The sequence below is a fragment of the Sceloporus occidentalis genome, unplaced genomic scaffold, assembly GCF_023333645.1.
Source record: "Sceloporus occidentalis isolate IW3139 unplaced genomic scaffold, rSceOcc1.0.p SCAF_221, whole genome shotgun sequence".
NCBI lineage: Eukaryota > Metazoa > Chordata > Lepidosauria > Squamata > Phrynosomatidae > Sceloporus > Sceloporus occidentalis.
In genome coordinates, this window is record NW_028317201.1 from 204,698 (window position 1) to 226,884 (window position 22,187).

Genomic DNA, 22,187 nt, shown 5'->3' on the forward strand with positions numbered 1-22,187 from the left:
GCGGCACGTGACGCGCTGCAGGGTGAGAGGTCACGCGGCCATCTTGTGTTGGGCCGAGGGCCCGCCGATAGCCATGGCGTCATTTACCGAGCCGGCCCTGGAGAAGAAGCTTTCGGAGCTTAGTAATTCTCAGCAGAGCGTGCAGACATTGTCCCTATGGCTGATCCATCACCGGAAGCACGCAGCTAATATAGTGACAGTGTGGCAGCGGGAGCTCCGGAAAGGTAAGTGTGCACATGTACTTAACCTGTGCGTTATTTATTATATAGACGGAGTTTAATGTATGAGGGTAACTTCTTCCCGAGGCTAAATGTTTCCCATTATGCGCAAATTATGCAGTTTATTACTGTAGAATAAGTTTTCTCATATAAGATATAGTCTATATAAAATGTATCTATCTATATATATATATATATACATACACCCCCCCCCCAAGCATGGTCCGAAGCAATGCTTAGTCAGGTGGTCTGCGTCAAAGTAACCTCCACGTGAATGGCAGGACCCAAGGTTTCCCAGCAGAGCATTGCCCAAAGCCTCTCATTGCCCAAAGCCTCTCATTGCCCAAAGCCTCTCATTGCCCAAAGCCTCTCATTGCCCAAAGCCTCTCATTGCCCAAAGCCTCTCATTGCCCAAAGCCTCTCATTGCCCAAAGCCTCTCATTGCCCGCCGTGCGTCCGGATGCCGCGTGTTCTCTCTGGTCAGCCATGCATCCGGCCATCCACGTGACGTAAAAGAAAACGGGACTCATCAGACCGGTCACCTTCTCCCATCGCTCCGTGGTCCGGTTCTTCTGCTCGCGTGCCCATTGTAGGCGCTTTCGGCAGTGGACAGGGGTCAGCATGGACTCCCTGACAGGTCCCCATGCGCAACAAACCGCGATGCGCTGTGACTCCTTTCTATCTGATCCAAAGTCGTTTACTTAACCTTTTTCCTTTTGTAATCCGGCACTTTTTTGGGACGTGGTGTAGCTACCGGCTAGTAATGGTCTTCGTGATTTTAGCTTAGATGATATGAATCGATTTATTAAATCTGCGTCCCTTAAAGTGGGAAATTCCTTGGTGAGAGACCGGTACTGCCCAGCCCGAACCTGGTGTACAGCAGTTACATCATCAGTGGTGCCACTGAGGCCACTTGTGAGCCGGTCCCCATGGCTGATAAAAGGGGTTTGTGGCAAACACTGTCACATTTGGCTTTCTGGCCAGGTCTACATGGCAACCCCTCCTTTCCCAATGAAATGTGGAAATCAATTTCTACTTTTCAGGGTTGGACTTGGTTGAACCGGAGTTTGGATAAAGAAGTAGAAGGTTCTTCTACTTATCAGAAGCTCTCAGAATCATCTCTGAAGATGCAGAGAGGGTTTGGGTTATGTAGCTGTGCATATTTGAAGGCAACCATAAAGTGTTAGATGAGTGATGTCTCTGCACCGTCTCACTTGAATGCGGTTGGTGGAGTAGGTAACGTTTTTGAGGTGTGGGCCACCTCATCATCACCTTAAGTTCTCAACAAAAGGACATTAAGAAGGCTACATATTTTAATCTGTAAATATAATCATATGGGTTCATATCCTGACCCAGGGCTTGGTTAGTCCATGTTCTTCTTTTTTTTTTTTTTTGAGACCCATCATTCGTTACGGGATTCCCTATGCCAACGAAGTCGAGAAGGCATTTCCCCAACTCACTCTCAGCACGGACAACCATTTTTTTTGGTGCCATACAAGAACCTGATCCAGCAATCTTCAGCTGTGCTTTCATAGGCCTGCCCCGTTATCCTACGGATTCAGCCTCTGAACCAAAAAAAGTCACTATTTAAGGGGGAAAAAGAAAAAAAACAAAACTGCAGGCTTTATGTCCTGGCCGTGACTCTTTACATTGAGATTTCTGTGACGGTGCCAGGTAAAGATTTTCTCTTTGTAAGCCGGGCGCCTCGATGCGGGAGCACGCGCTCCGCTTCCACCTTCCTCTCCTTAATAACATTCTCACGCACGCCGCAGGTCGTTTACATCAACCCGGAGCTCTGACATTTAATCAATCCCTCCCGGGGAAATCTGAATCATCGGCCGAGGCTTGTAAAAGTTTACTGGGCTCGGCAACCGCCCGGGAGTCGAGTGGCAGATTGTGGCAAACCCCTATCTTGATGCCCAATGCGTGCGGCTTGTGAGCCTTTGAATGGCAACAAGCGGCCACCTTCCCAATTCTAAAGCCCCAGACGGGGATACGTGGAATGGAATCCTTCAGCCGGGAATGACGTATAATTCTGAGATAAGAGATTTGAACGCGAGTAAAAAAAATTACAGTGATACAAGTGTCATGATTAACTCATATAACGTAGTGGATGCATGGAAGGGTAACCCAGCAGAGGTGGTTAGTTTCTTTGTTTAAGCATTCAATGAGTTAATCTGAGGTTGATTTAATGTGTTTCTTTGTGAATGCCCTCTGTATCTGTTCTGGCTAGAGGTGTCATCTTCCCAAAGGACCCCTGTGGTGATTCATGGCCTAACTGATAAGGACCCTGAGTTATAGGAATTCCATTCCTATCTTAAGTGGGGGGTTTCCATCACCTTTACCCCACCATAACTTATTGGCACATCAAAGATGGGACCCGATTCTTGGGGATGGTGTCATATAATCAGTCATGTGGTCAGAGCGGCGTTTGCTTGCAAAAGTCTGATTTAGGGACAAAGCAGCGACCTCAAAGCAGAACTCCATGATATTCTGTGATCAGAACAACATCATAAGAAACCATCTGGACTTAAGGAGTTCCCACAGGCCTACTTATTGGAGAAACTCGTGAGTGAGGGTCCTGTGTTTAAGTCCTATTGTTTTTAAGAACTGTTTGCTGTTTTATTTTTATTTTGTATGTCTTGTTTTTGTAATTCTGGCACTGTGTGATCTTTGTCTTTTTGTTATTAAAATATTCATAATCCAAGTCTGTCTTTGGGCTCTAGTATCGATATCCACAAACCCTAAGAGAGGATAACACGTTACCATATTGTTAAGTTTTACAGGATATATATATATATATGTTAGTTGCCCGGGGTGGGTTGATATATATATAGAGATAAAGGTTCTAATTCGGATTTCTCACGAATCCGGTATCAAAATCGTGAGTGGTGGCAGACTACCTGGGGGGATACAGGCAGGATTTGGGGGTTAATTTGGTGTAATTTATGCCTTGCTAAGGGGTGAAGTTAGTAAATCCAGAGGCCTGGTGCTATTAACCCCTTCATGCCCACGCCCTCCACACAGTCACGGCTTGGCAAGTAGTCCTGACCGTGACAACAAGAAACAAACTTTTCCTGTTGTTAAAGGTGCTGTTCCAGTTAGACAAAACATGAATTATTCTCTCTAGTCCACTTAATCATTTTTTTTTCTGCAGCTTTAATCACAAAAACAAGAGAGAATATTTTCTGCTTCTATAGCTAGAACGTACTAATGCGCAAGTAGATGGAACAGCACCTTTAACGCTCAATGCAATCCACCTTATTTTAAATGGGAACGGGCATCGCTGGCTCTATGGCCTTATACTCGGTGTTAGTGAATTTTTATCACACCAGGCTTCCGTGACGTTTTAGTCAGCATGCCGGTCACACCGGAGACCCGACAAATGGCCTTCAAGTTTTTGAGGATCATGGGAATTGTAGTTGCATTGCTATTTATTTTCTCTCCTGTTTAGACCGTATAAAGTTATGGTCATGTATGTGCCGGTATGCCGTGTCATGCAACGTTTCGTTCAGTTTGTTATCTACGAAACATCTGGTTTCTTAGAGCCGTTGATTGCGTTATCTGCGGGTCCCTTCTGGACCCTTTTTTGTGGTTATTTTTTTAATTTGTATGATCAACTCTGAACAATGAATCCATAGAAACACTTTAGAGAAATTTGACGTATCCTATAGGTGATCCTATAGGTGATGGTGTCCTGTAGGAAGCAGAATACGGGGTACAATGTAAAACATGTTTAATGTTGGAAATTGGTTGACATCGCTAAACAGAGGGATCTATTCACTAAGGGGAGAGGGAGAGACATTATGAAGGGCCAGCCCCAGGGAGCATCTGCTGCAGGAACGGCTTGGATGGCCCTGTATAATGTATAGTGAGATCTCGTCAGTCTCCTCGCCTGTTGATCCATGCATTATTCAGGGCCCGCTTAGCTCACCTGGGTGGAAGAACCTGCCGGCATTGTCCCTTCTTCATCAACTATGGGGGGGGGGGAACGACTGGAAAAACCCCAGGTAACGAGAAATGTATGACGCGTGCAGGGGGCTAAAGTGGGTATCTGGTCGGTACGCGGGGAGCTGTGAAGCTGTTCCTGGGTTGTTGTTTTTTTTTTTAATTTATTTTATTTTTTGCTTTTGTGAGCAGAAATTCTTAAAACGTGTATTTTTTTCCCCTTTGGATACAGAAGCGCGACCTTGAGGTACCAAATTCATTGCGTGTACTGGGAAAAAAATGGAAATCCATCCGAGTACAAGGCTGCGCTAGCCGGGGAGTGAATATAATACGAGATTTTATCCATTATGTTTGACCATAAACGCTCACCTATTCGCTCACTCGTGATAAATAGTCCAAGCAGAACAGACCATAAAAACCATTGAGCTGTCCAGCCTCGTACAAGTAAAATATGATGGCATTCCTTAGAGTACAACAAAATCACTTCCTTTTTAGAACTTTTTTTTATATATAAACTTTGGGTACTTCCTATACCTCCCTATTATTAGTAATATTATATTTCAAAACATATTTACCCTTTTTTTTGCCTGCTATACCCTGGAAGTATGTTTATACTATCTTTTAAAAAATATATATTTTTGTTTAAATCTAATAATATGAAATATCCTCTAATGTAAGTCTATCTTTTTTTTTTTTTTTTTTTTTATCCTTCCAACTAAATCCTTTATTTTAATAAACATAATAATAAAAAATGTAAAAAAATAAGCAAACAAAATAGGCTTAAAAACTAATTTTAGAACGCATATTACCGTATTTGCTCTATTATAAGACGACCCTGATTATAAGACGACCCCCCCCCCCAAATCTGAATATTAATTTAGGAAAAAAAGAAAAAGCCTGAATATAAGACGACCCTATAGGAAAAAAGTTTTACCAGTAAATGTTAATTCATCTAAACTATTTTTTTTTAATAAAAGCTATGATTGAGAAAAATATGTTGGTTTTATTTCCTTCTATTTTCCAACCTGCCCCCCAGTTATGCACATCTGCCCCAGAAATGCCTTATACCCACTATATGCCACTGTGCCCCATGATATGCCTTTTAACCCTATATGCCACTGGCATTTAGAGGGTTAAAGGGCATATTATGGGGAAGAGTGGCATATAGGGAGGTTTAAGGCATTCAGGAGGCAGAGTGGCGTATAGAGGGTTAAAAAGGCATTTCTGGAGGCAGAGTGGCATTAAGTGGGTTAAAAGGCATTTCACAGAGCACCCTGCCTCCAGAAATGCCTTATGCCCCCCATTTAACACTCCCCCCCCCCCCCCCACTTACCGGTGCTTCTGACTTCCCTGTCATGTAGCCGGGGCAGCGTGTAGATCCCACGCACGTACGCTGCAGCAGGAAGGAGGTGTGGCTAGCAGCGGGGGTTGTCTGCGTCCATTGCGCAGACCTTCCCCGGCTGTCAGAGTTCCCGGCACCGGTGCGGGGAACTCTGATCTCTGACAGCCGGGGAAGGTCTGCGCAATGGACGCAGACAACCCCCGCTACTAGCCACACCTCCTTCCTGCTGCAGGGGAAGTTGTCTACACGAATCGCGTAGACATCTACATGCTGCCCCAGCTACACACCGGGGACTCAAAAGTACCGGTAAGTGTGGTGCGGGGGGGGGGGAGGAGGATCGCGGTCCCCTGCAGCTGCGGGGGATCTGGATCTTAGTCGTTTCATAGTCAGACCTATTTGAGGTCTGATTTATAAGACGACCCCGATTATAAGCCGAGGGGTATTTTTCAGAGCGTTTTGCGGACCATTCTTGCCACTGATTGGCTGCTTGAAGCAGCCAATCAGTGGTAGGAAACGGCTACCATTAAAATTGAGCGCGCTTTCCAGACATGCGCACTGGATAGACCCCCTGCCTGTGGTGGTCTCAGAGGCAGCGCTGGAGCGGCCCGGAGGGGAGAATATCATGTGCAGTCAGACGAACGCATATCCTGCAAACCATTTAGGTTCTCGCTCCCCAGGTTGTTTGCCGTTGTGTACATCACCTGATTGTCACACGGAGTCAGTAACACACAAACCCATCCTTGGATGACAGCCGCTCCCGGCAGTTTCATGTCTTTGCTGGTGCCAGCGCTGCGTTACCACCCGGTGCCCTCATTTGCTTTACCCATTCCCTAAGTGATTAATTACTTAATTGAATGTTGGCTGGTCCTTCGCTTTCCTAATGAATCGGCTGAATGTTTTGCTTTGTGTGGTTTTTTTGGTTTTTTTTTTTGACACCTCTGTGTGTTTGTCACAATATTGCCCCAGAAACAGAAGTCTTTTCAAGGTCTTTGTTTTGTTTCCGCCTTAATTAGTCCGTTAGGAAATCATCGAAAGAAATTGAAAGATTGAAAGAACGCAACAACCATACTTTTAATTAAGCTGCCTTTAAAATAAATTCTTAGCTACTTTTATGTAAGAAAAAAGTCACATCACGCAATGTGAAGAAAATGAAAAATAAACTTTAAAGGGACGCTGCCAGCCGTCATGTGCACCTTAACACATGGCCATATACTGCTTAGTACCCCAATTTTGTCAGCGCTCTCGTGACCCCCGCCATTAAGAAACGATCTTCACAAAGTGTTTGCTGCAGAATGATCGCCCACAGCCCAAGTTCAAGTAAGAGACGACATGTCCCAAGAACAGTCCTCCTGTCCTCCAGCCTTCCAGTGATCTGCAGAGCGTTAACGATGTGAAAGCCCCCTCGGAGCGGCTTGGCTTGGTCCCACCTCATTCAGCGATGGGTACCATTGATGGGTCGTGGATAACCTAACTCCTGAGTCTATCCACAAGGAGAGGCTGCGACTCAATACCAACGGTGGATACCAACTTAGGTCCTTCGACCGTTACTCCGCAGCCCCTAAACTAAACACTGTACTAAGGAGACAGCCCATCACCATGAATAAAACAGATTATTGGCACAGCCAGCTGACCAACGTTCACGTGGTGTGGCCCGTGAGGTGGTAAGACCGCCGTCTGTGCACGCCGGCCGCTTGAATTTTATTAGGCGGCTGGCTTGCACACACCGTGCTGCACCATGAGCAGGGGCCAGTCTTGGACGACCCCTGACCTGGGATTTGCCAAGCCCTGCTTTAAGCTTTCCGTATCTGCTCTTTTGCTAATGGTTTCTTTCGGGTTGCGTGTTAGAGGAGAGCCCTTCGCCGCTGTCCGTGCGCGATGTGATTGTATCGCTCTGTGATGCTACTTTGTATTGCGGTTCCCTATAAAACGCGCAGAATGTACGACGTCTGCTGACAACAAGAAGCATATGGCTCGCGGCTCGCGGATCTCGATTGGTGTCAAAACAGGCTCTCCGCGGGGTTAACGAGACATCGGAATAGTTTATTTTTTTTTTAACCTGCAGATACAAGATTTACGTTGGTCGATCAATCATTAAAATAATCCAATTAGATCAATCATTAGCTCCAGCCTTTACTAGATTAATCGGTTACGTAGGCTGTCGGTTTAATAAAAGGGGGCCAAGTAATTGCCTGCAAAGGGCAGTTGAAGGTATTTTTGTCCTTAACACCGTATGCCAGGCGGGCTGTTTGGAGTATACAGTATACAGGGCTGTCTCTAGTATGGTGCAGGGGATAGGGTGACTTGACGTTTGAAGGACCCCCATAACTGATGTGGGAGCGCCGCGGTTTCTCTTGGGGTCTTCCCAGTAACAGATCACCGAACTCCAGTATTTTCAGCATGGCGGGTGTGCGTGCCGGACAGGTGGCTCTGATTAACCCCATATAAGAGGCCGCCATTAATGTATATTTACTATAAAGCAGTTCATTACTGATCCTAGCCAGATGTAGCCGCATAAACACAGACTGCCTCTCTTTTTGAAACTCGATATATTTGAATCCACCTGCTTCGGGTGTTAAACCGGCTCCCAAATTGTTGTAATTGTGCCGTTAAATCCCCGAGCTTCTTCAGCTCGCATCTAAATAAAGAGCATGTGCCATGTGTGTCCTATCAATACTGACATGCAGGGGGCGCTGTAACGCTCAGTCTGCAGCGTCCGTCCCTTGCTATATATATATGTATATGTATATGTATGTATGTAGGGCTGAAACAACGATTTGACGACGATTTCCGTTATCGATTAATCGAGTGATCGATTCGTTGTTGGAGCACTCGGCTCCTTTTACTTACCTCCGCGAGCGTTCCCCGCTTCCGCTACACGCTCTGCAGTCTCCGCCTTCTTTTAGTTGCGTGACGGATGTGACGCGTTCCGGAGGTAAGTATTCTTCATGTCTTTGCGAATCGCTCTGTGCGAGTGGCTCCATTCGCACAGAGCGATTCGCGGGGGTGGGGTTTTAGGGGATGCAGGGCAGAGTGGGGGTGGGGGGGCAGGCCAGGGTAGGAGACAGTGCAGGGCAGAGTGGGGGTGGGGATGCAGGGTGTGAGTGTGGGGGCAGGGCAGGAGACTGGGTGCAGGGCAGAGTGGGGGTGGGGATGCAGGGTGTGAGTGTGGGTGCAGGGCAGAGTGTGGGTGCAGGGTGTGGGGGCAGGGTAGAATGTGGGGGCAGGGCTGGGTGCAGGGCAGAGTTGGAGACTGGGTGCAGGGGCACAGTGCAAAGGGCTGGGTGCAAAGTGCCAGGGCTGGGTGCAAAGTGCCAGGGCTGGGTGCTGAGTGCTGGGTGCAAAGTGCCAGGGCTGGGGGCAAAGTGCCAGGGCTGGGGGCAGAGTGCTGGGGGCAGAGTGCTGGGGGCAGAGTGCTGGGGGCAGAGTGCTGGGGGCAGAGTGCTGGGGGCAGAGTGCTGGGGGCAGAGTGCTGGGGGCAGAGTGCTGGGGGCAGAGTGCTGGGGGCAGAGTGCTGGGGGCAGAGTGCTGGGGGCAGAGTGCCAGGGCTGGGGCAAAGTTTCTTGAACAGTAATAGTCCACCTCTTTTCAGAATGTTTGGGGTTATTTTGTTTCATAAATATTGTGTTTGGGTTTTTGTACTTTGAAAATATTGTTTTTCATTACATCATAACAAAATAAGAATGTTAATATAAATTTTAAGTTGTTTTTTAACATCCAGTTCATTAAATTATTTTAAATAAACGAAAAATTTGCATATTTTTTTTATCCGATTAATCGATTAATCGAAAAAATAATCGGCCAACTAATCGATTATTAAAATAATCGTTAGTTGCAGCCCTATATGTATGTGTGCCAAAGTGCATTGGTGTTTGATGTATATTGGCTAGATCGCTAGGTCCTATCACCCTTAGCCAGTTGTTAATCCAGGTGTTGATCCGCTTCTCTTTGCAGCCAAGCCAAGTCGGAAGCTGACCTTCCTGTACCTGGCCAACGATGTGATCCAGAACAGCAAGCGGAAGGGACCCGAGTTCACCCGTGAGTTTGAGACAGCGCTGTTGGATGCGTTCACACATGTGTCCAGGTAAAGAGGGCCTGCGCATGCACACGTAAAGTGTGTCCCGACAGGGCAAGGGCTGTTTGTAGGCTTCCAGGGGGTCCCGTACACAAAGGGGGCAGCACTGCCGGAGCTATACAGAAGTACGAGAGGCCGAGTGAGTTTGTGTCGGTGGTGGATCCAAGAGATGGTTCAGCATTTTTTTTTTTTTTATATACACGGCATTGGATTGCCCCAAAATAAAATATCACTTTATTATTAATGATTTTTATAGCGCCATCCTATCCCGCAGCACTCGCCTCTTACTTAGATTCATGCCCTGGTCCCTATGTCGGTTTGTATTCAACATCATGTCTTAGGAAGCTTTTGCATGGAACCTCTTCATGTTCTTCTCCCTTGACGTTTTTCTTGACTTATGTTCCTTATTTTCCTAATTGCCCCAAACGTTGCCGTCTCCTCACCCCGTCGTCCTTCTAACCCTGTTGCAGCGAGGCAGAGGATGGCTGCCGGAAGGCACTGGAGAGGTTGCTGCACATCTGGCAGGAGCGCAGCGTCTACACAGCCGACTTCATCCAGCAGCTCCGATCGGCTATTGATGGAGATAACAGCCCCAGGGAACCTCCAGGTATGGCACCACCAGGGGTGGTCTTCCCGTCCAGCTTGTGAGATCTGGGCGAATCCCTCATTGCCCCCCTGTGATCATGTCTCAGCCATGCGCAGGAACTACTACAGTGTTACAGACCATGGATGGAGCTCTTATCTGTCTGTAGAATGCCATTGCTAATAAATGATCAATTAACTCCAACAATGGATAGCGGTAATGATTACAATAGATAATTTTCTAAGACGGGAATCTAGAACAAGCCAGAACAAGACTTACTTCTGTGGAGGTCAAAAGGCCATGTCTGGCTTTCGTGATGAGATTTGCTTATTAGATTCCCTTAATTTTAGAAAATGAGCCTGATGGGGTTTAACCGTAAAAGACCTTGATATTACAGAACATGGTTTTGCATTTTCAACTTGAATATAGCGCTTCTTGCAGACACAGAGCCAAAACAAGGCTGCAACATTAGCAAGTGACATAAAGAAGAGTGTGATTACACAGCACCCTGCTGCTATATGATACACGGCGTTTAAAGGGACGCTCCAGTCCCCTATGTATTTTTACGTATTAAAGCCCATTTTGCCTGGGCTCCAGTGCATTTGACTGCATGCTAATCCGTGCATGTGTGCCTGCTGTATAGAAGTCACTTCCCCCTCTGAACACCGATGGTTAAGTGAATCATGTCATGCGAGTGGCATGCATGTTAATCACTGATTTCCGCAGGAGGGCCACTGAGCATGTGCAGGAAGTGTACCTATGAATGCTTCCTGTTTCGGTGGAGGCGGCCTAGGGAGGAGTCGGAAGTCTCATATTCTAACTCCAGTAACTAAAGGATGCCGGCTCCGATTTGCATGCAATAAAAATCCACCGAAGTCCGTGCAAAATGGTCTGCAAAAGGGCATTACTAATAAACAATGCCATTTTGGAACTGTTCCTTATGCTAATCCAATTTATTAATAGTTAAACTTGTGCCTTGTCGCTTTAATTATGTTTCCTCTATCTGGATCTGCTGTTCCCTAATTTAGCCATCCGGATTACCCCCCCCCCCCCCCCCACACACACACAGCAATGAGTAACAGCTGCCATGACGGGCGATGTCGTGGGCGCGATCTGTCTGGAATCACAAGCTTTCAGATACGGCAGTAGATCGGTGGCAACGGGTGACTCTGGGGTCACAATCCATACCGATGAGACACTGCTTCTATGTTAGTTCAGATAAATCCCACATGAAATTATCTTTAAATATCTGCTGCGCTCGGACACAATGGCTGAGCGGCGTTCTATTTTGCTCAGCACCCAATTGTGCTGCATGCCCACAGGTTAACCCTTCCGTGTCCAGAACGTCTCCGTTATGGTAACCGTGGTCTTTCTGTTGCAGTGATTGAGGAGAAGACGACGACGACGTTAAAACGTACTTTCCAGCAAGTTCAAGAAGAAGACGATGATTACCCAGCCAGCTACTCCCCGCGGGACCCCACGGCCGGACCCCTTTTGGTGAGTTTTTACAGATCAGGGGGATGGTAAATCCGCAATCTCTACAATCTATGCTGTTCCAAATGTCAAACATTTGGGGGTTTTGTCCCATCTCCTTCTCACAGCATGTGAGTTTTATTTCTTCATTTTCTTCTCTTTATGCATTGGTCAGATCACTATTTATAACATTTCCTTGAGTAAAAAATGATCGGAATAAACAACCTGATCCAAGGCGGGCAGGATATAGTTCCTTAATCATTAACCCAACTCCGCAAATACTCTTATTTTGTTCCTGCCGCGGCCGTGAAATATAGCTTTTATTGTCGTTCTGCGTGCAGATGTGTATATACACAAATATATCACGTTAGTGTGATCACTCACGCTATCCCCCTTTGCCTTGGTAGGAAAGCGATCCAGATAATCCCCCCCCCCCCCCCCATTAACGCAGGAACATTAGAGCTCGGAGCAGGCGTAAGCCTTCGAAATGATGTGTTTTTGGACCGTTCAGCGCATTCTACGTTTAATTTCCAGTTTGTGTAAACATTGTGAAGGGCCTCCTCGGAGCGCACAGCCGTCACGACAGCTTGTCATGTGAGATGTTATTTCACATTGAGATAAAGCAGTCGGGTCGTGTAGGAGGCTTGTTACATCCGATCGCTCCCGCTCCGAGCTGCCGGCAGATAAACCCGGCGGCTCGGTGAAGATATGTCACAGATGTGTCGTCTTTAACAGGCGGAATATATTTAGTTGTGGTTTATTATTATTATTATTATTATTATTATTATTATTTTGCAATCGAATGCAAAATACCGCTGAGTCTCATCAGCAAAAAGTGAAGTATTTATTTCCGCCGAGTCTCGTGTGTTTCTATAGCTATAGATCTCGGGGTTATAGACAGAGGTCGCAGAGGTCACTGATTCACACAGCGTTGCCATAAAAGAAGCTGCTGATCCAACACGATCTATTTAAAGGGACAGCATTGCCAGCCTTTCTCCTGCTTTGCTTGTCTCGTCTCTTACTGAGTAAAATAGTGTTTTAATCACAAACGCCGCTGGTTTTGTGGAGGGCGCAGGCAGGTGTTCTGCGCAGGCGGTCGTATGTATGCTCTCAATGCATTCTTCCCTGATGGCAGGGCTCAGCGACAATTACTGAACAGGCTAAACGCGCCGTTGAAATGTTCAGGGCCAAACCGCTCTGCAGAGTCTCTCACACCATTGTTTTTTTCATGAAAACACCTACTTTGTATTTTTTTTAATAAAAATATGACCTTGTCTTTCTAATCTAGGTTACCTTTTATTCAGGCCTCAGATCTACAGCACCACCGCACAGCCGACTAAGCCTAGGGGCTTCTCATTCACGCTCTCATTCACGCTCACACGCTCTCTATGTCTCCCTACCTACTGGCGGCCACTTCTGTGTCCCTGTCTCCCTTTCCTTCTTTTCTGGCCTCTTCTTTTTCTTCTGCTTCTCCCCGGTGCCAGCTCCATTATCCGGGGTTTCACTGAGATAAAGAGCTTCAGAAAAGCTTCTCTTTCTCTGAGAATCCATCCATGATATTCTGGGACAGCGAGTGAATGAGAGTGTGAGAGCAACTAAAGCAAAAACAGTGGTTTTGATTTTTATTCCTCGTAGGGTCATCCTATATTACAATCCAAAGCTTATAAGAGGTCCTCTTATAATCAAGCAAATACGGCACTCTTATCTACCGATATCCTAGTCACGCCACATCTTGCCTATATAACTTCTCATAAACACGCATAACGATAGGTAAAGGTGAATTCAGCGCTGTATAAAGCCTTACTGATAAGACAGTTATAGCTTGGAAGATATACCTGTCGCCACTGGAGTTACGTCCTCACGTTTGGATGATCCGTTAACGCTGGCCTCTCATCTAAATATACAGACTCATCTTTTCAACTTTACAACTTTAACCGTAACGATGGGGGGTTATTTACTAAGCACTGAGTTGTGCTGAGATTCACCTTTCTGGCCACGCTTTGCATTACGGGGTTAAATCGGCCCCTTTTCCGGGAGAAACACATTATTTTTGGCTGCGTGTGTTGGAATATCGTTCTCATCACAAATCACCTCTGAATAAACCTCGTGACATAAACATAGCATGCTTTTTAAAATAAGGTCACCGCTGTAATATATAAATCCTGGCAAAAAAATATATATATAAATTAAAAAGCCTTTATCGTAGCTTTTCCAGAGAGGCAGACTTGTGGTTCCTTTTATTATTGGAAATGAATATTTTTCTAGGTAAGCTTGCGAGACGGATGTAGCTCTATAGCTTGATCCATACATTATGCATGGCCGGCTCAGAGCTTGCCGAAGAAGCTTGCCAGGCTTGGTCCCTTGTTATAAGCTCCTGGGCGTGATTTCTCAGCATTCTAGATCTAGAATCTTAAAATTTTAGCTTAAAGGAGAAATACTTCTTAAATATATTACAGTTTAATATATTATGTTGTTCTGTGCTATATGGTTCTACCTTTTCTGTTCATCAGCAGAACCCTTGCCTGTGCGTTGTCACATTTTAGCTGTGTGGTCCCTTTTGTAAATGGATTGGGGGGGGATTATAGAACCCCCCATATGCATCGGCTCCTTTCTCTACCCCCCCCCCCATGGGGTTGAAAAGATCTCCATACCCGTGATATACCGTATTGGCTCGGATATAGGCGCCCCCGTATATAGGCCGCACCCTAAAAGTTTGGTGCTTTTTTAAAAGAAACATGCTGCCACTCTGTCTCCCCTCCCCCTTCGAGATATGCTGCCACTCTGTCTCTCCCCCCGGAGATATGCTGCCACTGTCCTCCCCCCCCCCCCCCCGAGATATGCTGCCACTGTCCTCCTCCCCCCTCGAGATATGCTGCCACTGTCCTCCCCCCCCCCCTCGAGATATGCTGCCACTCTGTCTCCCCCCCCCCCGGAGATATGCTGCCACTGTCCCCCCCCCCGAGATATGCTGCCACTGTCCTCCTCCCCCCCTCGAGATATGCTGCCACTGTCCCCCCCCCCCCGAGATATGCTGCCACTCTGCCCCCCCCCCCCGACTTACCAGAGGAGACTCCCGGGTATCTGATTGGCTGATTGGCTGATTGGCTGATTCAAGCAGCCAGTCAGTGGCGAGAATGTTCAGATCATGGAGGAAGAGGAGCTGCACCATCAAGCGAGTGTTTTCTCTTCTAAAGATTGCATATTAAAGTGCTTTATTATGCTTTTTCTTTTAAGCTCGTAGACATTAAACTGTCCCTGTAACCGCCGGAGATCTTCGATACAAAATGCTACAAAACATATAGAATCCCCAGTAATTTCTCGGCTGTATAATAAATGTATCGGACGTCCTACCAGCTGCTCGTAGTTGTAGGAAGAGTGGTTTTAAGACGCAAGAACCCTCGGATAATCTAATCACCCCCCCCCCTTCAGTATTTAATTCATGTAAACTCATTCTGTTTATATTTCGTATAAACCATATATCTAGCTTTATCAGGTAAGCAGAATTAAATTAGGACACTCTCCAACGTGTCTCTGATATACATTTCCAGCTGTCTAGCGTGGGCGAAGACATCATAGAATAATACATTGACAGCGGTAAATGAGCGATATTCACATTTTCAGTAAAAAAAAAAAAAAAGCTAAAGATTTAAACAGCTGTAGGAGGTTGAATACAAAAGGCTTAGACAGAGCCCTAAATGACTCTCCATACAGGAATTTTCAATTAGAGATTAAATCCATTTTTTTTCTTCTTTTTAAGCCTACAAAGCAGCTAAAATTACCCGGGTCTGTACTCGCTGCCGTTAGCTGGAGGTAGGACAGAATTACTTTATGATTTATTATAATATTTTACATTTTATTTCGCACGCAGCAGGGCTACGTCCCTAACTTCCCATAGAGCACTAATTGGTTTACATTGTGCCAAGCCGGCGCGAGAGGAGTAGAAGAATAACATTTGTGACCGTTAATGACCCACGCCGTAGGGATGTACTGCCAATAACATCATGGGTCGACGGCAAACTAGCCAGAACAGTGTAGAAACTTGGCAAGCTTGTCCGAGAGGGTCTCCAGCGGGGCGGCCAGAAACGTTAAAACTTTAGGTGGGCTTGGTCCGTCTTCAGGTGGCTTTACATCAGCGGTTGACGTGCGTAACGGTTGTCTTGTCTTATTTGGTGCCCTTTGAGGAGGCATCACAGGGAATGTAGCTGGTTATCTCTGGGGAGGAATCAAAAGTACCTGTTGATCAGTAGGAAAAATCCAATTAACCGGTTAGGTGTAGAAGAGAAATAAGTTTCACAAGTTGTGTATGGATGGAGACCACAAAGCTTTGGAAAGAGCCATGACAGGGACGTGGTCAAAGCTCGTCAGCTCAACGATGCATTAAGGACCACAGTGGAGAGTTAGCCCTGCTTAATGTTCATTACAAATCACTACGTTTTAGGGCAATTGGCTAAATAAAAGAAGTGTTTGTGTCGGTGCTGCCTGTCTGTTAGAATGTTTATTATGGAACATTTTTTGGGTGATATAATGTCTAGTTGATGGCCAGCGGGAATCCCTAGCCCCATGTTAGCTGGCTTTGTAATTGTGGGGTCGATGTCCCCTCCGTGGTCCGAACGTCTCCCGTGTTAATGCAGAGCGCTGCCGGTGAAATGGTTAAGGGAATGGATGGAAATCTCCGTGGGATGCTTTGCACATTGTCAGGTGCAGGCAGCTGCGTATGTGCGCTGATAATGATGATTTGTGGTGGGCACCGGGACGATTATAGGATGATTAATCACCCTGTCAGGAGCTGGATTGAGAAGCAGAGGTAGACATGCATGTATTCTGGTCCGAGCACCACGCAGCTCCATTGATTCTCTTCTTCTGTGCTGACCTCTGACGCACCCATCTGGCAGCTCACGCTATTCTACAGCCCAGCTTGGCTGTCCCACCTTGGCTTGATGGTTCTTTAGATCCCGCAGCCGTTCTTAGCTCTGCAGGACAGCATCTCAGTGGTGGAGTCCCGCTTCTGGTTTTCATTATTGCTTTTATTTTTTGCATGTTCTCCCTCTCTCCTTTTCCCTAGCCTCTACTCCAAAGAGAACCCAGGCCATCCCCCTAGAAGCCCACTGTGCTCACACCTCACCCAATATCCATCTTTTATCTTAAACAGACCGAAGATCTCATCAAAGCTCTTCAAGATCTTGAAAATGCCGCATCAGGCGACGCTGCCGTAAGGCAGAAGATCGCATCCCTTCCGCAAGAAGTCCAAGATGTATCGTTACTGGAAAAGATCACCGGTAAGTGGAGAACATCTAAGAGGAGGTATAGTGCTCTACTTTCACCATCGTACATGGCTGCTCTACACTTATTTGCCTTTGTGAACACTTCTCAAATGTACATAGTTTGTGTTCCAAAATATAAATATGTACGTTGTCGGCTTCGGGATGATGCCTATATTTTGCAACGAACCCTAAAGGGATAAGTCGAGTACAGCCAGTGAATTAATTAGGGATTCCTCTCCATCGCCTTTCAGACAAAGAAGCCGCCGAGCGACTTTCCAAGACGGTGGATGAGGCTTGTTTACTGCTGGCGGAGTACAACGGGCGACTGGCAGCTGAATTAGATGATCGCAGGCAGTTGGCGCGAATGCTGATGGAGTATACACAGTCTCAGAAGGAGGCCTTGAGCAACAAGGAGAAGAAGCTAGAGGTAATACTGCGTGTCTGTGCCAAGTCACAGGCATGTATTGCAGTCTCTCGGATAAAAAAAGCAATCGGGAAAACTAAAACGGTTACTTTGTGAACTCTTTCCTTAGTCAATCCAGGTTATGATTGGCCTGTATTTCGCATAGCGCGCTCATTAGCATATGCGGTGATGCCAAGTGGCCTGTGTGGGCTAACCACTATGATAGAGGTCCACCACCAACCAAACCTAATAAAGGACCAAATAAGTGTATTGTAAGCAAAAGTGCTGGGTCTGCGTGCAGTAGGTGTGTGGGACACCACGTCCTGTTGGCCCAGGAACATCAAAGCTGGCCTGGCAGCTGTGGGGTGCACCGGGATGGTAGATAACAAGAGCCGGGCCCCTGACATGTATCCAAGCTGTTCTCCACGTTAGCTGAGCTGGCAGCGTGTTTGCGCCCCAAGAAATGTTCTCATCTGGAAGTGTCTTCAGCAGCTCCCACAGGAACAGATGTGACATTCCCTGACATGGCCAATGGTGGGAAAATTAATGGCGGGGTTGAAGTTAACAGCTGGAATTATTATAAAAGAAATCTTGCATCTGCTGCTCTAAAATCAGGCTTCTGAGGCCTTTTTTGTATCTGTATTATTTTCTGCAGAAATCAAAAATAGGGGAAATAAATCCCAGGGAAACCCAAAAGATTCCACCCCAGCACCAGCTCTCCAGCTACAACTCCCATGATTCTCAGACCGAGTCTTACAGAGTGCTGTGGGAGGCGTAATTTAGCTCCTGGAGAGCTACAAGTCTCTTTACGAGATGTGGAACTGCTGGAGTAATTAGTGGTTTATTTGTAACAGTAGCCATTGAGTGTGTTTTTATTTATTCTCTTTATCTGGGGGGGGGGGCATTCTGTGACCCCCGATCGTGTGTTAGGGCATATGCCACAGTGAGGATTTCTGGTTACTTTGTGTCATTTATGGTTACGTATTATGACAGAGATTTTAGGGTGTATCTTGGATATTCTGCTTTTTTATAGTAAGTTAGCAGACTTTGGACATATTGTCAGTCATTTGTTTATCTGAAAGTGATAGTTGTGAGTGAGTTGTACAATTGTTGCACCTAGTTATGGTGGGAACGCCTGAAACGTGTTAGTTGTTTTTGTTAACTTATTTTTTTTTTCTGGAAAACGTTTTTATTCGAGTTATTCTTTGGCACCCCTCTCCCGCACGTGATTTGGTATGGCCCAGCTACATGTCTTCACCGCTGCGGCAGGTCTTTGCGTCCGGTCTGTCTGGATGCAAATATCGCCAGACTGCTGTAACCCCGAGAGACGTCCACGTCTCATATTATCCAAGCTCTGATGCGATAATGTGTGAGGTTGGAGGGCGAGTTTGTAACCGCAGATGTTTCTGTAGCCATAAGCGTAACCTGTGAGAGAAGCAGATGGCGTAGCTGTTGGAGCCTCTTAGTAGGAGAAAGTTTCTTGGCAACAACATGTCAAGTGCACACATGACCAGGTGTCATGAGTGGGTTGGATGAGACCCATGGAGGTTGCGCCAGCGGATGAAACCCACGTGGACTCTGCTTTATTTTTAATACGACATCCACAGGCAGCTTCGCATTCTCGTTCCGTTGAGGAGCCAGCAAGTAAATCAGCTTTTTCCTCACAAATACCCCTCAAGGCCTTTCTGCAGTGGCCAGGTATGTGGCTCACAATAAGCTCTTTGTGACGAGGTGAGCCTTATAAAGAACTCGTTAGCTGTCCAGCGATACAATATTCACGTTCCACCTCTTTATTATTGCTACTCTTATCTGCTAAATATGCAGATTTCGCACCCGCTTGACAAAGGTTTCTTTGGGTAGCCTTGGCTCCTAGCTTTTTTCTACCATTTGATGTGGATCTCTACAGCCGTTATTTGGTTATCGGTTATAGTGAGTAATTGTTACAGCTTTTGTGACCGTTTGCATTCATGGTCTTCAGCGTTTGAGTAGAGTGCAGCCTTCCATCTATTCCCGTACCATTCTTCTAATATTTCCCAGATTGGTAACAGCGGCTGTGCTTTTTCTCCCTCGCTCCGCCGTCCTCGCTTTCCCACCCCTTGTCATTTCATCAAACATGGAATGTGTCCCTCAGGGACTTGGAGGGGGACACATCTTCTGATGAGAAGGCGCCTAGTACTCCCTTTAAAACATTGTGCCAGTTACATACCCTACCCCTTACACGCTCTATAAGATGCTGCGATCTACATTATTATAGTTGCAGTAACTATACGCTCTTGTGTGTGTTTAAGCCCGTATTTTGTGTATTTGCGCTGGCGAGGCAATGGTTATTTTTGACCTAATTCCTAGCCCTTGCCTTTCAGGAATCTACCCCTTCCTGTCCTCCCCTCCCAAGGTGGTGTCGATGTTTTTTTTTTTTAATAGGGAAATTCATCATTTCCTGAAGTCAAATTAATTTGGGGAATTTTTGGAGGTTATTAGAATGCCAGATGTTGTGTATTTAGTTTTCTTTCTTAAGAAGAGGTCAAGGGTTCTCCAAGCGAGGCTGAGCTTTTTGGGGGGGGGGGGGGATGCGGGGAATTGGTGCGGGGGTGCAATGAAGTCTGAGTGGGGAAAACCGAGCAGATATGTTGAGGCATTATAGATAAAATTTGAGAGATTAATGGCGTGTCAGGTGTGTGGGAGGTAATGCAGTGTTTGGGATAGGGAGGTGTGTAGTGTGTGTGTGTGTGTTAATGCAGTGTTTGGGATAGGGAGGTGTGTAGTGTGTGTGTGTGTGTTAATGCAGTGTTTGGGATAGGGAGGTGTGTAGTGTGTGTGTGTGTTAATGCAGTGTTTGGGATAGGGAGGTGTGTGGTGTGTGTGTTAATGCAGTGTTTGGGATAGGGAGGTGTGTAGTGTGTGTGTGTGTTAATGCAGTGTTTGGGATAGGGAGGTGTGTAGTGTGTGTGTGTGTGTGTTAATGCAGTGTTTGGGATAGGGAGGTGTGTAGTGTGTGTGTGTTAATGCAGTGTTTGGGATAGGGAGGTGTGTAGTGTGTGTGTGTGTGTGTTTGTGTTGATGCAGTGTTTGGGATAGGGAGGTGTGTGGTGTGTGTGTTAATGCAGTGTTTGGGATAGGGAGGTGTGTAGTGTGTGTGTGTGTGTGTGTGTTAATGCAGTGTTTGGGATAGGGAGGTGTGTGGTGTGTGTGTGTGTGTTAATGCAGTGTTTGGGATTGGGAGGTGTGTAGTGTGTGTTAATGCAGTGTTTGGGATAGGGAGGTGTGTAGTGTGTGTGTGTGTGTTAATGCAGTGTTTGGGATAGGGAGGTGTGTAGTGTGTGTGTGTGTGTGTTTGTGTTGATGCAGTGTTTGGGATAGGGAGGTGTGTAGTGTGTGTGTGTGTGTGTTAATGCAGTGTTTGGGATAGGGAGGTGTGTAGTGTGTGTGTGTGTGTGTTAATGCAGTGTTTGGGATAGGGAGGTGTAGTGTGTGTGGGAGGTGCGATAAGGTTTGTTGAAGCTTTTTGTCCTCATTTGGCAGCTGTAGTGATTGCGCCACGTTCCAAACTTTTGGTCCTACGATTTGTGCCACTGATTGGCTGCTTAAGTCAGCCAATCGGTGGCACGAAAGCACTCTCATTGCCATCTGGAAAGATCCTGGCTCACATCATTCCCCAAGCCAGTGCTGGAGCTGACAGTAGGGATATCGCCGCCAAGGAGATGTTTGTCCCTTTAAGCCAGAACTTAGGGCTCCTTTAGCTGTGTCTCTCCAAAAGTGGTTGGCTTCCTCTGATAATGCTACTTCTATTGATGAGTAAGGATCAGCTTGCATCAAAGCGCATGCGCAGAAAGATAAATCTAACACGCTAATTCATTATTTTAACTTTCTCCTCTTTTGTGTGCATCGCTTCCCAGGAGTACAAACAGAAGCTAGCTCGGGTGACGCAAGTACGGAAAGAGCTGAAGTCTCACATACAGAGCCTCCCCGACCTTTCGCTACTTCCCAACGTTACAGGTGGACTGGCACCTCTCCCCTCTGCAGGGGACCTGTTCTCCACAGATTAGGAGTAGTCCTCCTCTCCTCACCCTCTCCTCACATCTCCAGTAGGCACCAGCAAAAAGGAGAGGGAGCGGAGCAGAGCTCCTAGAGACTGGAACCTTTCCCTGCTACGAGAATAGTGATCCCACGGCACCCACCAACTTAGACTAGCGTCACCGGCCGCCCGCCTCTCGCCCCTCTCTCTTCCCGGCAGCACTGGTGAGGATAGGTGAAGCAGTGCTGGCTGTAATCTCCTCTGTTATTAAAAAAACCTTTTTTTTTTTTTTTTTTTTTAAATAGACTTGTTAATGAAGTATGGATTGTTTCCGCATCTGCTTCCATTTTTTTTTCTGTTGAGGTCATGCAATTGTGATACAAAATACACAATACAAGGTGTGCAGATTCGACAGCAATTGTGCTCCTGTGTCTATACATAATATTTAGCTCCTTGGTGGTGGCCACATCTGTAGCTCTAGAACCAAATTGATCTAGAACGTCAAGGCTGATTGTGGTGCTAAATTGTAAGTGGGTTTGTCACCATTCTTTCTGATTGGTTCATTTCTTGTGTTGCTACGGTGACATCTTTTTATTCATCCTCATCATTTTTATTATCAAGTGGTCAAGGGGGCATTCCTCCTGAAAACGAGGTATATTGGGTAGCAAAAAAATTTGCCTACCGTATTGTCCTGATTATATGCACCCCTCCAAAATATATATATATATATATATATATATATATATATATATATATATATATATATATATATATTACACACTTATTCCATTAAATTTATGGCTTCAACTGTCAAGGGGATGCCTATACTCAGAACAATACAAAAAGTTAATACTAGATACATTTAAGAAAATTCA

At 46.1% G+C, this 22,187-nt stretch overlaps 1 protein-coding gene across 4 annotated transcripts; it reads left to right on the plus strand.

Annotated features, from left to right (window-relative positions):
* The first annotated feature begins 73 nt into the window (after positions 1-73).
* On the plus strand, positions 74-21,343 carry LOC149277011 (regulation of nuclear pre-mRNA domain-containing protein 1B-like). Of its 4 annotated transcripts, none has more exons than XM_089503130.1 (7): positions 74-224; positions 9,460-9,589; positions 10,051-10,187; positions 11,545-11,660; positions 16,786-16,912; positions 17,149-17,324; positions 21,194-21,343. In XM_089503130.1, the coding sequence occupies exons 1-7, from the start codon at positions 74-76 to the stop codon at positions 21,341-21,343; spliced, it is 987 nt and encodes a 328-aa protein (XP_089359256.1). The 4 variants fall into 4 exon arrangements, with proteins under 4 accessions (XP_089359256.1, XP_089359259.1, XP_089359258.1 ...); XM_089503133.1 differs by having other exon boundaries at positions 10,051-10,176; positions 11,573-11,641; positions 16,779-16,912; XM_089503132.1 differs by having other exon boundaries at positions 10,051-10,170; positions 11,573-11,664; positions 16,793-16,912.
* The last annotated feature ends 844 nt before the right edge of the window (positions 21,344-22,187 follow it).